Source organism: Pseudorasbora parva, chromosome 23 (assembly GCF_024679245.1).
Source record: "Pseudorasbora parva isolate DD20220531a chromosome 23, ASM2467924v1, whole genome shotgun sequence".
Taxonomy (NCBI): Eukaryota; Metazoa; Chordata; class Actinopteri; order Cypriniformes; family Gobionidae; genus Pseudorasbora; species Pseudorasbora parva.
The window spans coordinates 13975678-13991647 of NC_090194.1; the positions used below are offsets into that span (position 1 = coordinate 13975678).

At 38.2% G+C, this 15970-nt stretch overlaps 2 protein-coding genes across 6 annotated transcripts in view; both read right to left on the reverse strand.

Annotated features, from left to right (window-relative positions):
- Nucleotides 1-1364: 1364 nt before the first annotated feature.
- On the reverse strand, nt 1365-8124 carry slc35e4 (solute carrier family 35 member E4). Of its 3 annotated transcripts, none has more exons than XM_067434238.1 (3): nt 7953-8124; nt 4837-5450; nt 1365-2121 (listed from the first exon to the last, which is right to left on the reverse strand). In XM_067434238.1, the coding sequence occupies exons 2-3, from the start codon at nt 5429-5431 to the stop codon at nt 1556-1558; spliced, it is 1161 nt and encodes a 386-aa protein (XP_067290339.1). In that variant the 5' UTR covers nt 5432-5450; nt 7953-8124; the 3' UTR covers nt 1365-1555. The 3 variants fall into 3 exon arrangements, with proteins under 3 accessions (XP_067290339.1, XP_067290340.1, XP_067290338.1); XM_067434239.1 differs by lacking the exon at nt 7953-8124 and adding an exon at nt 5534-5692; XM_067434237.1 differs by lacking the exon at nt 7953-8124 and having other exon boundaries at nt 4837-5521.
- A 3025-nt stretch (nt 8125-11149) lies between these two features.
- The window catches only part of LOC137062081 (oxysterol-binding protein 2-like), a 29922-nt gene continuing 25101 nt past the window's right edge, over nt 11150-15970 (reverse strand). For 2 of the 3 annotated variants that reach the window (XM_067432859.1, XM_067432858.1), the window contains exons 11-13: nt 13242-13337; nt 12925-13109; nt 11150-12813 (exon numbers count right to left, since the gene is read on the reverse strand). In XM_067432859.1, coding sequence (XP_067288960.1) covers nt 12318-12813; nt 12925-13109; nt 13242-13337 — 777 coding nt within the window. In that variant the 3' untranslated portion in view covers nt 11150-12317. The remainder of the gene's footprint in view (nt 12814-12924; nt 13110-13241; nt 13338-15970) is intronic. The other variant, XM_067432860.1, reaches the window with a different exon arrangement.

A 15970-nucleotide genomic window follows, 5' to 3' on the forward strand; every position in this document is an offset into this window, starting at 1 on the left:
ACTAGACCTCCAATATCATCATCGCGGATCAGGACACCTTATCAGACTCCATATTCAACCAGATAACGCTGGATGATGCTAGTCTTCGGTTCTAAAACCTAGCGATATCCAAACAAAAATTCAATAGAAATATACTCCTAATTCATTCAGTAGTGAAATGTAATTATTAAAATATTTCAGTCTCATTAAAATAGACTATTTTATTCAATATTCATGTGCGCTATGTATTTTTATGCTTATCACTGTTAGCTTAGCAACATGCTAACATCAAATTCTTTCTAAGCCTTAGGTTTGTATGTTGTAAGCTAGGTATCCTCTGGTCGCAAAAAAAGTATCAAAGTATAATTTGAAGAGCCATGCGTTTTGCTATACACATACGCTAGCATTCACATCAAAACTTAAGTAGAATTGAAAATGTTGGCGTTTCCTGTGGAGCAATATATGCATGACACGCAAAGTTATCGCCTGTGTAAAATGTTCCAAATTAATCACTTATGATGAGGGCCAATAATATCTGTTAGAGATATTAACTTTTACTAATTTTGTTTAACTAACAAAATTAACTTTTCTGACATTTTCTGACCCTCATCCAAACCTTTCATCTGTAGATATTTAACAGAGCATCCATGCCTGTATTATTTCAATATCACTGAGATGCTATTATAGTTTATGTGAATACTTTAAATCAGTTTTTATTTTTATATTTTGCCTTTTTATTTTAAAAAGCCGTTATGCTATTTTAAAGTTTAAAGCAAATATTTCGAGGTCTTCTACAGTAGGTGTACATGCATCAAAGGTTAAAAAAATCACTTCAATTTTCTCATGATATAAACTGCACATCACCTCTTTTCTCAGTGTCTGATTCCGTCTCTCTAAACCCCTCATTTCTGAGAGCCTACTCTGCTCTGATTGGTCAGATGACCCAGTCTGTTGTTATTGGCCTACCATGTACAGCATGTGTCAATAAAAACAAACCTATTACTACAATATCCGATTTTCAGCTCCAGAGGCTTCCTCAGCACTTTTAGTGATACAAACAGTAACGATGGCATTGGCTTTTTCGTATCAATTCAAGATCTTTTACATTCACAAACTGCATGAAGTTAATATTCGGAGAAGCATAATAGGGGCATTTTTTTTTAGTTACAGTTTTAGCTAAAGGTTAAGATAGCGTTTGTTGTTTGTCAAATTTGGTAGTTTAAAATGTAGTACTTTCAGTACATCAAATTAAACTAAATTCAAATGTGAACTTTTTTTTTTTTTTTTAGTTTAGGTCAAATAATTGTTTTTTAATAATATATATATATATATATATATATATATATATATATATATATATATGACTTTAGTTTTAGTTACCTATTTAAATAACTCTGGTCCAAGCTGCTCTTTTCAAACTAATTAAAGTGGATGAGGACTAGAGAGATCTGTGGTCAACTTTTACTTTCATTGTACTCCTTTTGTGCTCTATGCGAGAAAAAAGTCCAGAGTTTGGCTACAGACAGTGCTGAGACTCACTAGGTTTTTTTGGAACACAGCCTTTTGTTGAGTCTCTTCAGTCTGTTTTCTCATGAATCTGATCCTCTGTTCTCTCGTTAGGTTCTTGAGCTGGCTCTGCAGATGATTCTTCTTCTGAATACGGTCGCGGAGCTGGTTCTGCAGTTGTCTCTGATATCCTCGAGTCATTCTCCTCTCCACGGTCACTGGTTGGTGTCCTGGCCTTACGCGCGTCAAAGTAAGCTACAATGATCTCAGAGTTCTGGTAGATGATCATGCCTGAGAGGGTGAGGGCAGCTCCAGCACAGCTAAGAGCCGTCAGCTGGTGGCCAAACAGCAGCTGGGAGAGCAGGAGGTTCCCCACCACATTCAGGTTGCCCAGGATGTGCAGCGTGACAGCAGAGGTCAGGGTGATGACACAGCAGCTGGCCAGGTTGTAAAGCACTGAACCCAGACAGCTGAGCAAGATGAAACCCCAGAGGTGATGGTCATACTGGAGAGGGGACTGCATCGCTGCCCAGTTCTCCAGAACCAGGGCGGCTACGGCCAGGATGCAGAAGCTTGGGATGGACATCAGATACAGTAGGAAGATAGAGTTGATCTTCTCCTCCTGGAGCAAGATGCCTGACAAATACAAATATACAAAGAAAAAGTGGTGCAATTTAGCCATTATAAAGTGCAATAGTGCCCGCCCATATTTTTTAGCGGTGTTGGTTCCAGAAGTATTTTTTCCATTCAAGTTTTTTTTTTTAAAGTGTTTATAAGCCATGAATAAGGCAGCCATCTATGAGGTGAAATCACAATATTACAAACTTTTATTTGAAGAAGTGTTTTTGAAAAATACTTAAGTGTGTACTTAAAGGGATAGATCACAAAAATTAAAATTAGCCCATGATTTACTCACCCTACATGACATTATTATTTCAGAAGAATCCAATCAGAGTCATATTAATAAAAATGTCACAATGACACAAATGCATTGCTTCACTTCAGAAGGATTTATGAACCGCCTGGAGCCGTCTTGATTACTTTTTATGATGGATCGATGCACTTTTTTGGGCTTCAAAATCTCATCCTCCATTAACTGCCAAGACATTTTTTTATTCTAATTGTACTCCTCTGAAAGAATAAAGTCATAAATGACTTGAGGGTGAGTAAATCATGAGGTAATTTTTATTTTTCAGTAAACTATCCCTAATGGCTTCAGTGATAGAAAGAACTACAATCTCGTGAATTATTGCAAACTAATTAAAAACAATACTCATTTAAATATGTTGCATTATACTGTGTATATTATATATATATATATATATATATATATATATATAAAACATGTAGGATTGGTCAAATTCATGGGTCATAAGTTGCTGTTAAAAATCTAGAAGGGAAATTGAATGGATTTTTACTTCCAGAACCTGACTGTTGCACTCTATACTGTCTGACACATCATATTTTGTTGGCCATCTGGATTGTCATTTACTAAAGCGCATGTAGAGCTATGGTGTAATGAATATAGTAAACAACATTAGCCTCTGTGATGCAATGGTCAAAACTAAAATAGAGCACTGAAACATAACACCAACAGATGACCTATAGATAAGTCTACATGGAGTATATCTTCTGGACCAAGGAAGAAACATTGCTGATTAAATTAATTATCAGAATTTTTTATTTAATTCCCTAATATTTTCAGGTTTTCCATGAGATATTAATCATTACAAGACATGAATCATTATTAATAAATATTAGTCATTAATAATTATACAAATATTTAGCCTCTGTTCATTCTTGGTTTCCCTAATATTGACATCATAGTTTTTCTTGTATAGACCACAAAGTTCAATTTATTAAAAACAAGGCACTGCTTATTTAGCTTGCATGCAAACTGTAGATTGGTATGCAACCGTTTCTTTGACATGCATTGAATGACATATGTGGTTGCACCTGTGTCAAGATGTGAAGTCATAAAAAGACAAAACAGAATGACAAAAGGTCTGTACAAAACAGGTTATCCCAGTAAACTCTTGCCCTCAGTCTGGTCTGGCTCCTTGATGTTCTCAGAGCCACCCACCTACATAATTATTCTAGTGAGGTGGTCACTTAGTGTAATGAAGCTCAACTGACACTCATTTTAGGGAAAAAAACAGTCAGTAGTCAATACCCATCTGTTACTGTAAGAGTTCATTTGCTACTTGGGAAATCTGGTCAGAACAACAGCGCCAGCATGTAGCCACTCGTGAGTCTCTGGAACAGGATGTGCCAGCTGTTGGCAGACAGAACTTTCTCCACTATGACTCAGACAGAAACTAGGAAGTTACAGCAGTGTGGAACATACTGACCAAGAGCTAGCCTTATTCTGAGATAAAAATAAACTGCTGACACCAACATTTGGTTAAGCATATTTTCATATGTCAATAAAAGAGAAAGTGACCTTTTAAAATTATAATGATGATGAATTTAGATTTGAACACATTTTACTGTCAAACTGACCAGGAAAAAGCTGCAGGTTATGAGAAAGCTCACTAGTAATCCGACTCGCGAACGAATCGTTCTTGTGAACCGATTATTTTTAATAAGGGATATTTCACCCAGGAAAATTCTGTCATTAATTACTGGCCCTCGTGTTGTTCCAAACCACGTATGGCTTTTATTCATCTTTGGAACACAAATGAAGATCTTTTTTATTAAATCTGAGAGATGTCTGTCCCTCCATAGACAGCTATGACACTACCACTTTGACACTTAAAATAAAGAGATCGCTTATAAAGAGATCGTAAAACTAATACATATGAACTTAGCAGTTTAGTCCAAAATATTCTGAAGAGACATGATCGCTTTATATGATGAACAGATATTGAATTTAGGCTTTTATTCACATATTGATCAGCAAACTCAACTGAACCTGATTGTTTTATGATCTCTTTTAAAATTTTAAAGCATCATAATGGTATTTGCGTAGCTGTCAATGGAGGGACAGAAAGCTTTCAGATTTCAAATATAATTTTAATTTTTGTTCTGAACATGAATGAAAGTCTTATGGGTTTAGAAAGACATGAGAGGAAAGTCATTTTTGGGTGAACTATCAATTACTTGATAGATTTTACGGAACATTTTTCATAGTCATTGCCCTTACAAAAGCTGTTTATATTTTTATAGATAAATATAAATTATAGATAAAATTCTCTATTATTTCTAGTTTTTAAATGACACTGAAACCTATGAACTTGTAACTAAAATTTGTGGCTACCCATTTCAGTGATAGGCTAACCAGTTCACTGAAACGAAATAAATGAATCGGTTCGTTTAAAAGAATCTCATTCCCGACGCTATATGACTTACTTTGTTGAATGGTTTTTACGCCTCTTAACATGGTGGCGGCGAACACAAACAAGCAGCCGATCTGGTCGAACTGGACCTCGCCCAAAATGCTGAACGACGCCCCGAGGCAGATGGGCATCATCGCGGTGTACTTCAGGATGTGGTGCTGCTTTCCGAGAATCAGCGTTGAAATGGCCAGTGTGAATAGCGGCGTAGTGGTGTAGATCATCTGTGCGAACGAAAGCTGCACATAATTGAGTCCCACGTTTCCAAACGCGATACTGGCACAAAATGTCAAACTCAATAGGAATACTTTGAATTTAGCGCTTGCGGTTAAATCTTGCTCGCCGATGCCTCTGTGCTGGACAACCCTGCATTTGATCAGTCCGTAGTCCACCACTATCGCCGTCAGCATGTGGAGGGCTGACAGAAGCAGCGGGTACCTGAAATTGTACACGGTGAATATCCATTTGTTCAGGCTGGATATGGTGGTGCCGGTCACCAGCCACACGGAGACCGCGAACATAAGGTGCAACATTTCTGGCGGTTGCCTCTCTCTCTTCCCGGTGTCCCGGGTCTCCGCGCACTTGGTGGAGGGGCCATCGACACTGATCATGTTCGTTTCATCTTCGCTCCTGAAGGGTAAACACATTTTTAGTTTGCAACGTAAATAAATAATTCATCTCCACAAATCAAAAAACGCACGTAGTAGCAATACGAGTCAGAATAGGCTATTCACTCTCTGAAAGAACCGAAACCGAGTGTGAAGACCTTTCTTTACCCGCTATAGCAACCGTGTGTTTTGGGAGCAGAGAGAAACAACATTCCGTCTCTCCTACACGTGTTATTATGTGTCGTTGGTCTGGTTTATGACGTAAGGCATAGACGTTTTGGGCATGAGAGCGGTAGTGGTGTTTCATTCGGGAACCAATTGGTTCTTTTGTATTAATTTCTATTTTATTTTATTGAATATTGAAGTATTTATTATAAAAACGATTTAACCATCCACATAATTTTTTCATGTTCCCTCCTAATCTTTAATCAAACACTGATTCTTGAGATAAGGGACAAAACATGTCCTAAACACAAAAGCCCAATTTATGTTAAAAATTAAAAATATCAACAAAATAAAATAAAAAGTTTATACTCATATGGCATTCATTGCTTGACTTGAGTATTATTTTAAAAGCACATTCTATACTTGGAAACACATGTAATTTAACCTGTCACCACTCAGCATGAGGTCACAATGTAAAACCTCCAAACAATGTTTAAAAATGCAACAAATACAATTTTAAAAAACTGTTACATTTAAAGACAGAGATCTTTAAGATATTAAACAAGACAAAAAAGTAAATCTTCAATTATATATTTCAATAAAAAAAAATGGCTCTCAAAGTTGTGTCCTAACTTTATCAGGATTTTTAATAATTCCGAATAAATCAGGCACGGTCATGGGCAGCTTTAACTCTGAGGAGCACTTACTATATCCTGCTCATTGTGAATCTCGCAGTAGGAACATAGTCCTGGAAGTTATAGATTTTTTTTTATATTTAAAAAAATATATATTTAAGTCTCTGTTATCACAGTTCTAACACATCATCACAGTGTAATAGTTAATTTTACAAATTTATTAAGGCAGCTACAACTGAGGAGAAAAAGAAAATTAAATTGCTCCACTGTACAACACGTGGTTGAGGTGGAAAAAAACACATTTGGTCAACTCCATCAGGTTTTGTCTGCTCTTAAGTGGTATTAGACAGTGTGGACTTAGATTAAGGGCACAAAGACTGGGGCAGTGTTTTTTTGACCAGTCACTTATACACACTCTCATGTAGCTGATATTTCAATCTTAGCAAGAATGAAATGCTTTATGGAATTTATTCAAAGGACACTAACTTGGAATCAACAAATGATTTGAGTTACTGTAATGACCAGGCCATCAAATCGGTTCGCCAAGCAATCCTTTAGCTCAGATAACTTGTTTACAATTCTTACAAAATCTCATTAAGATTGATCTTATTGTATAATGATCATTAATGTCCATTTTATTAACCTGTTTAATAAAAAATAAAAAAAACATGCGCTTATCTTGCACTGTTTTTGCCCCTACCTGTAGGCACAACAATCTTTAATGTAATTATGTAAAACATCCAACTATTTCAGTTAGCCTAGGAACTGTCTATTTGTTCTTTACTAAAAATAACAAATAATGTGAAAGAATAATATTCACTTATTTGTTTATTATTATTAGGCTATTGTTTATTTTATCAAGGGAATAAACTTGTTTTTCTTATGCACTATATAGTGCGCAGTTCTATTAATATTTTAATGTTTGTGTGTAGGCTACTCAGTAAAGACCCGATTTCGACGTAGGACTCGTTTGTTTTCCTCACACCGGGAGACCATAGGGAAATTAATCCACCGAGTCTACCAATCAGAAATCGGCTCGTATTTCCCTGGCGGTTTTGGATTGGTGGGCCCTGTTTATTCAAAATGCTATATGAAAATGATTCAGCATACGCAAATAGGCCTACTAAACAAATTAGTGGCTATGTTAATTAAACATTCGGGATAGTGAGTCGCTGAATGTTTTTGTCGCTGACTTCACTGATGCCTGTGGCTTTTAGATTGACATCGCAGCAATGGTCGCTTGTGGTCCATAGTACAGGCTTATTTCATCCGGGATCCCTTGATGGGGAGCTTGAGACTGCGACGACTGTCCAGCCAAGCCACAATTCCCAACAATTACACAGTTCCCAGTTTAAACAATAACAAGAGACTTGCAACGCATTGCATAATAAAACAAGCCCGTATATGTGTGCACTTGACGCTGGTCGATGACGTCTAGTCACCGCAGCATCGGTATATTTGAAGTCCCGTTTGTAAATATCCATGGAGGCTGTTCAAGCCGAAGCGTTTCATATATCCTTATACTCGTTTGTTAATGCGACTGTCGGATTAATGACTTGTCTTGCTCGTCACATCGTACGCTTATTGTCACGTTCAGTGAAGCAAAACGTTTTATAAATGACACAAGACCCTCACAGAGGAAATAAACAACAAGCCAGCCCGCATCAACACTAGATTATAATACCACAACAATCACATCAGTATCATCATATCCAAACTCTTACCTTTTTTCCCGCACTGCTGAAGCTAGATGCGTTTAAATATATCCTTCGCGGAGACACATTCGGCCCTTTCTGTGAGCTCAGCTGCCAGTTGTTGCCAGATCAGCTGTGCACTACGTCATCCCGTCTATTCATTCTCTGCGCCTGCCCTGCTGAAAGGTGACCGACCCATCGCGTGCTGCTGGCACGTGGACAATTAGTTTCACACACACACACACACACACACACACACACACACACACACACACACACACACACACACACACACACACACACACACACACACAAATAAAACTCGAGCATCTCGAAGAATGTGTGTTTATTTATTAATTACGTTAACATTAATTATTGATAATTTGGTTAGTTTAACTATCCCTTTTATAATCACTGTATGTATTGTTTTTTATATTAAAACACTTTCAGTTAAAAAAAAAAGGTTAACAATACTGCCAATAAAGCTTTAAAATCCATGACATAGTCAAAAATGTCTCTCACATCACTATAGGATATATTTTACAATGTAGCTCAACTGATGAAGGCTGTGACTTGTTAAATGCTTTTGAGCCCAATATGACTTTATTCAGAATATATTATTTTGTGTTCAACAGAAGAAAGAAACTCATAAAGGTTTGGAACAACTTGAAGGTGAATTGATGACAGACTTTTCCTTTTTGGGTGAACTGTCCCTTTAAGTCTGCCCTTCTGAACCTGTGGATCAGGATCTTCCATTAATGGGAGTGTTCAGGGTGCAACAAATAGTAGTCCTTACTGTAAATATAAAGATGATTAACTGAGCAATGTTGCCACCCACATGTTTACTTTATAGTATCAATGTGGAATAAAACATCCAGGCATTTTATCAGTGTTAAATGCATCTACAGCAGAACATTATGTCTGTGTTTTCATGAGATATGATAAAATATTTTATATTTACCCTGTAGATTTCAGTTTGTTTTGGTGCCAGAACATTAAATTGCTTGTAGAAGATTAAAACAACGTTGTGTTGTATTTTACAATAATGTTACCAAATAATGGTCCGGCACAATTCCAAGTGCGTTGGCGCCAACTACTGGCCCTGATGATAAATATTTTGACAAAAAAAAACTTCACATCATATTCTGAAGTAAACTTTGAAATTAAATTCAATAAAAGTTGCTGGAATGTCCAACATTCAACAACACCATATCAGCATCATATTTAATCAATTTTTATATATATGTGTGTGTGTATGTATTATATATATAATACATACACTCACACTCACCTACAGGATTATTAGGAACACCATACTAATACTGTGTTTGACCCCCTTTCCCCTTCAGAACTGCCTTAATTCTACGTTGCATTGATTCAACAAGGTGCTGAAAGCATTCTTTAGAAATGTTGGCCCATATTGATAGGATAGCATCTTGCAGTTGATGGAGATTTGTGGGATGCACATCCAGGGCACGAAGCTCCCGTTCCACCACATCCCAAAGATGCTCTATTGGGTTGAGATCTGGTGACTGTGGGAGCCATTTTAGTAAAGTGAACTCATTGTCATGTTCAAGAAACCAATTTGATATGATTGAAGCTTTGTGACATGGTGCATTATCCTGCTGGAAGTAGCCATCAGAGGATGGGTACATGGTGGTCATAAAGGGATGGACATGATCAGAAACAATGCTCAGGTTGGCCGTGGCATTTAAACGATGCCCAACTGGCACTAAGGGGCCTAAAGTGTGCCAAGAAAACATCCCCCTCACCATTACACCACCACCACCAGCCTGCACAGTGGTAACAAGGCATGATGGATCCATGTTCTCATTCTGTTTATGCCAAATTCTGACTCTACCATCTGAATGTCTCAACAGAAATCGAGACGCATCAGACCAGGCAACATTTTACAGTCTTCAACTGTACAATTTTAGTGAGCTTGTGCAAATTGTAGCCACTTCTTCCTATTTTTAGTGGAGATGAGTGTTACCCAGTGGGGTCTTCTGCTGTTGTAGCCCATCCGCCTCAACGCCTCCTGGTGTTGTGGCTTCACAAATGCTTTGCTGCATACCTCGGTTGTAATGAGTGGTTATTTCAATCAAAGTTGTTCTTCTATAATCTTAAATCAGTCGGCCCATTCTCCTCTGACCTCTAGCATCAACAAGGCTTTTTCGCCCACAGTACTACCGCATACTGGATGTTTTTCCCTTTTCACACCATTCTTTGTAAACCCTAGAAATGGTTATGCGTGAAAATCCCAGTAACTGAGTAGATTGTGAAATACTCCGACCGGCCCGTCTGGCACCAACAACCATGCCATGCTCAAAATTGCTTAAATCATCTTTTTTTCCCCATTCTGACATTCAGTTTGGAGTTCAGGAGATTGTCTTGACCAGGACTAACACCGCCTGTGATTGGTTGATTAGATAATTGCATTAATGAGAAATTGAACAGGTGTCCCTAATAATCCTTTAGGTGAGTGTATATCAGTGATGCGCGGGTCAATATATAAACAACCCGCACCCGACCAACGTTTTCAGCTAACCCGCCCGCAAATCGGACCGCAAAAAAGAAAATATTGTAACGTTACCTGACTCTCATTTTTTAAAAGTAGTAAATGCTCCTTTTGGATTAATGGATTAATATCCATTAATCCAGCCTGTGGATGAGAAATGTTTCAGACCCTGACGTGCGCTCAGAGGTGCGGCAGCGAGAGCAGGCAGTTCTTGAGGCAGCCTATAATTGTCCATCTCAGCTCTAGGAGCATATTATTGATGAACGCAATGTTTATCAATTTCATAAACATCCTTTTTTAACTCCCTGGAGCCACGTGGAGACGTTTTGTAACTTTTACGGACTTAAAAAAACAAACCAAGAAGTTGCTGCCATTTTAAAGCTTTGAAGAGTCAGTACTTTTTAAATATAACTCAGATTTTATTTGTCTGAAAGAATACTGTCATTTTCAACTAAGATGACTTGAAGATGAGTAAATCATGGGATAATTTTCATTTTTGGGTGAACTTTCCCTTTAATACTGCGTACATTGAAAAGTGTAATTTTTTACAATGCTTATGGTGCTGATCTCAAGAAAGTTCTCAGAAGACACTTGCTTTTGGTTGAAAAACACAAATGGTAAAAGTAAGACGTTCAATCAGTCCTTTACATGTACCAACACACTTCCTGACATTTAAAGTGTAGGCCTACATACAACACTGGTCTGCTCATATTGTGAAAGTTTTTAATGCCTTAACATGAGCTTCCTTCATCCTCATTTTGGTTACAGTTTAAGGTCAGTATTCCAGACCACTTTTCCTTGCAGGAGGAATGGTGTAGTAGTGTTAATGTGCTTTAGCTGCGAATACTGGAAACTAGAAAGTATTGCCACCACAAACTGCTAGTTATTGACAACATAGTCAAGGCCAAAGGTTTGCAAACACCCTAAAATTTGATCTGATACCGTGTACTTTCCTGCAAGTCTTATGAACGGATCTGTTGAAGTGCATGCTTAATTTGCATAATCATCAAAGAAATCTGCACTGCATGCAGATGAGTCATACTCCACAATGTGCAGTGTGTTATTAATTCATCTACGTAACTAAATAAATGTGCAGTTGAATTCTAGCTTGATGTTTTAGCATGTTTGCACACATCTAACCATGACTCTAAATGGAGAATCTCAATTAAGCTGTAATTCATCACCTACACAATGACATTTACATTACGCTTGTGCTAAATAACTAAACAGGCAGCTAAAAAGGAATTCTCACATTATATATCTAATAAATTAGCTTTGATAATTGTTATTTTGTAGAAGCAACATCAATTCACTGATCTGGATTCTATCTAGGTTGTGTATGGAGCATGTCTGCACTGTTGAAACTACACAGCACTTAATCTATACTACAGCTCAATGGAGGAACACAGTCTTGAGGGCATTCGGTCTCCATACTTCAAAAGTAGCATGTGCTCTGAATGTCTTTTTTCACACGACGGTGGATATTTCATGGGTTATTATACCGTTAACCTGAAGCAATCAGCAAAAGCTTTGAGGAAGAATCTTATCCCTGGTGAAGTGTTACATTCCCCAGATCATTTAGTGTCTTTCACTGTGATATTTATAAAGTGCCTCCGTCTATTGTGCTTAAAATGTTTGTTAGTTTTTTTCCATGCAATGTGAATTTTCCCTGCTACAATACGGGTGTCCCAATGCCCCCATGAATACACTCCAAATTAAGATATATATTTATATACATGTGGGTGCCTTAGTAGAGACTGAACAGATTCAGTATATTCCACATCTTTGAAACTCCTTGGAATGGGAAACATCGGTAAGCAGCTTTCCTAATACAAGATGATTCGAAATGGCAAGCTGGTCCTGGTGGAAGAGAGGCCTCAAAAGATGGCGGGGCACTGATTCCAGTCTTGTCTGTCTTTGGCTTCCCAGTAGCCTCCTCTGTACAGGTAGCTGATCTCACCTGTCTCTGTATCAGTCCTTTTCTCAAACCACATTGGCTGGTAGCTTTCTGCTTCTTTGCCTGTCAAAATCCAAAACAAAACATCTTTATTGAGAAAATGGAATACTAGCCTACTGTGTACTGCACTGTAATGTACTGTATACTGCCTAGTAAGTATATTAGACAATATGAGTGCTTCAGGTTCTGTCTTGCCTTCTTCTAGTGCGAGGTTGGCCTGTGCCTCTCTCTTCCTCCTCTCCAGTCTCTGACGCTCCTCCAGACGCTGTTTCTCTGCGTTAGCTTCGTCCCACAAACCCGCCTCCATCAGCCGCTGGTCGGGCCGCAGACGGCTGTCAGTAGGGGCCACACCATCCTCAGGCTCATTCAGAGTCAAGGCCAGAGAAGAGAAAAAATGCATGTTCTCTGCATTCTCACTGGAATTATAGCAGGGAAAAGAGAGTATAGACAGATACATTAGATAGATAGACAGACACATTAGACAGACAGACAGATAGATAGATAGACAGATATAGTTTGATTCTTACGGGAGAGGGTATTTCTTCCACAGTAGTTTTGGTGGTAGAGTCTGATAAACAGTTTTCTGCTTGCCCTCAGATCCTCCACAGCCGTGGCTGCTTTCTATGATCTTTGCACTTTCCATTTTATCATCCCACGTTCCAGAGAGAATATAGTGGGCGCTGCTTTCACTGTCCGTCACAACGCCTGTTACCTAGTGACAGGACACAGCACACACTCTTTGGTTACACTTAATAGCCTGCAGAGGGCAGTAGCACACAGCCTTGCATTTCACATGCTGGAAAAACTTGGGACTAAAATAGAGGTGATTAATTCACCGACTGACCTTGCGGGGAACATCCCTAGAAAAATAGCTGTACGGGGAGAACTTGAGGTGGCACGTGTCCTTGGTTCTGTGGTTCAATATTATAATGTCCCCAGACTGCATCAGACAAAGAGTGATACATTAATAATAATGACAGAGTTGCAGTGATGACAGCAGTTGTTTGGATTATCATTAAGGAATATACTGTATATATTATTATATGGGCTATTTTTAATTCATGCCTTGATGGGAAATTTACTGCATTCTGCATTCCCATTCAACTGCATTCCCCACTGATACAACATAGAACTGGAATTTAAAAAATCTAGAATAATTCTTCCAGTTTCATCTGGAGTTGAAATGATGGGGTGGAAGACAGATGGAGAAGAACAGTGTCAATGGTGCCTTTTCTCCAAAAGATAGTGTCGAAGATGAGTAATGCCACACCACGTTGGTGGACTCAAAACATCAATTTGACTCAAAAATAAAATTTCATAATTTAAATCACCCTCAAGTTGCTGATATAAAACATAAAATGGTGACATGTTTGATTTGAGAGCAACAATGAAGATTGTTTTCAGAAGATATAGTTAGGGAAAATAAGTATTTGAACAGCCTGCTATTTTGCAAGTTGTCCCACTTTGAAATCATGGAGGGGTCTGAAATTGTCATCGGTGCATGTCCACTGTGAGACATAATCTAAAAAAAATCCAAAAATCACATTGTATGATTTTTTACCTATTTATTTGTATGATACAGCTGCAAATAAGTATTTGAACACCTGTCTATCAGCTAGAATTCTGACAAGGACCTGTTAGTCTGCCTTTAAAATGTCCACCTCCACTCCATTTATTATCCTAAATTAGATGGACCTGTTTGAGGTCGTTTGCTGCATGAAGACACCTGTCCCCCCCATACAATCAGTAAGAATCCAACTACTAACATGGCTAAGATCAAAGAGACACTAGAGACAAAATTGTAAAAAATTGAAAAATCTCCACAAGGCTGGAAAGGGCTACGGGGAAATTGCCAAGCAGCTTGGTGTAAAAAGGTTTACTGTTGGAGCAATCATTAGAAAATGGAAGAAGCTAAACATGACTGTCAGTCTCCCTCGGACTGGGGCTCCATGCAAGATCTCAATGATCCTAAGAAAGGTGAGAAATCAGCCCAGAACTACACGGGTGGAGCTGGTCAATGACCTGAAAAGAGCTGGGACCACCGTTTCCAAGGTTACTGTTGGTAATACACGTCATGGTTTGAAATCATGCATGGCATGGAAGGTTCCCCTGCTTGTCCAGGCCCGTCTTTTTTTTAAGTTTGCCATTGACCATTTGGATGATCCAGAGGAGTCATGGGAGAAAGTCATGTGGTCAGATGAGACCAAAATAGAACTTTTTGGTCATAATTCCACTAAATGTGTTTGGAGGAAGAAGAATGATGAGTACCATCCCAAGAACATCATCCCTACTGTGAAGCATGGGGGTGGTAGCATGGTTTGGGGGTGTTTCTGCACATGGGACAGGGTGACTGCACTGTATTAAGGAGAGGATGATCGGGGCCATGTATCGCAAGATTTTGGGGAACAACCTCCTTCCCTCAGTTAGAGCATTGAAGATGGGTCAAGGCTGGGTCTTTCAACATGACAATGACCCAAAGCACACAGCCAGGATAACCAAGGAGTGGCTCTGTAAGAAGCATATCAAGGTTTTGGTGTGGCCTAGCCAGTCTCAAGATCTAAACACAATAGAGAATCTTTGGAGGGAGCTCAAACTCACTGTTACTTAGCGACAGGCCAGAAACCTGACTGATCTAGAGAAGATCTGTGTAGAGGAGTGGGCAAAATCCCTCCTGCAGTGTGTGCAAACCTGGTAAAAAACTACAGGAAACGTTTGACCTCTGTAATAGCAAACAAAGGCTACTGTACCAAATATTAACATTGATTTTCTCAGGTGTTCAAATACTTATTTGCAGCTGTATCATGCAAATAAATAGTTAAAAAAATCATACATTGTGATTTCAGTTTTTTTTTAATTTAGATTATGACAATTTCAGACCCCTCCATGATTTCTAAGTGGGAAAACTTGCAAAATAACAGGGTCTTCAAATACTTAGATAATTAGAAGTGAAATAAAATAAAGCAAAATAAATACAATTACTGAAACTTAAAGCTGCAGTTTGTAAATTTTGCCTCTTTGTCGCCATCTCTGTTTGAAACCTGCTATTGCAGTTATTTGCGGAATCTTCCTTTTTGCATCGACACAGCTCCTCTGCGTGGATGAATCTATTGTTTTGAGTATGTGTGGCTGTCATTCATTCACCACACCGGTGTGGATATTCTACTTTGGAATCACAGATTCAACGTCTTGGACGTATGACCAAAATAAGAATTTTCTCCAGAAAATGTCATTTGAACAAGTAACATGTCTGCCACTTCTGTTCTGACCAACTGAGAAAAAAAGCACCACTATCTTTTAGCTCATATCACATCAAACCATGTCAATTATTATTATTGTTATACTCTGTTCTTAAATTGTTAATGTTACCAACATCAGCATTGCGTGACTATGTGCATTATTTAATTTACGTAAAGTCTAATCTTTTGATTTTTACTACGGGTGAATCTCCAGTTGTCACTGATGATTGTTGTTTGGACATTTCTGGATTACAATCCGCCATCAAAATGATAAATTAAATTATTCCAACTGCTGCGAGAAAAGGCTATAAATGATCCGCCATCTGCAGCATCCTCA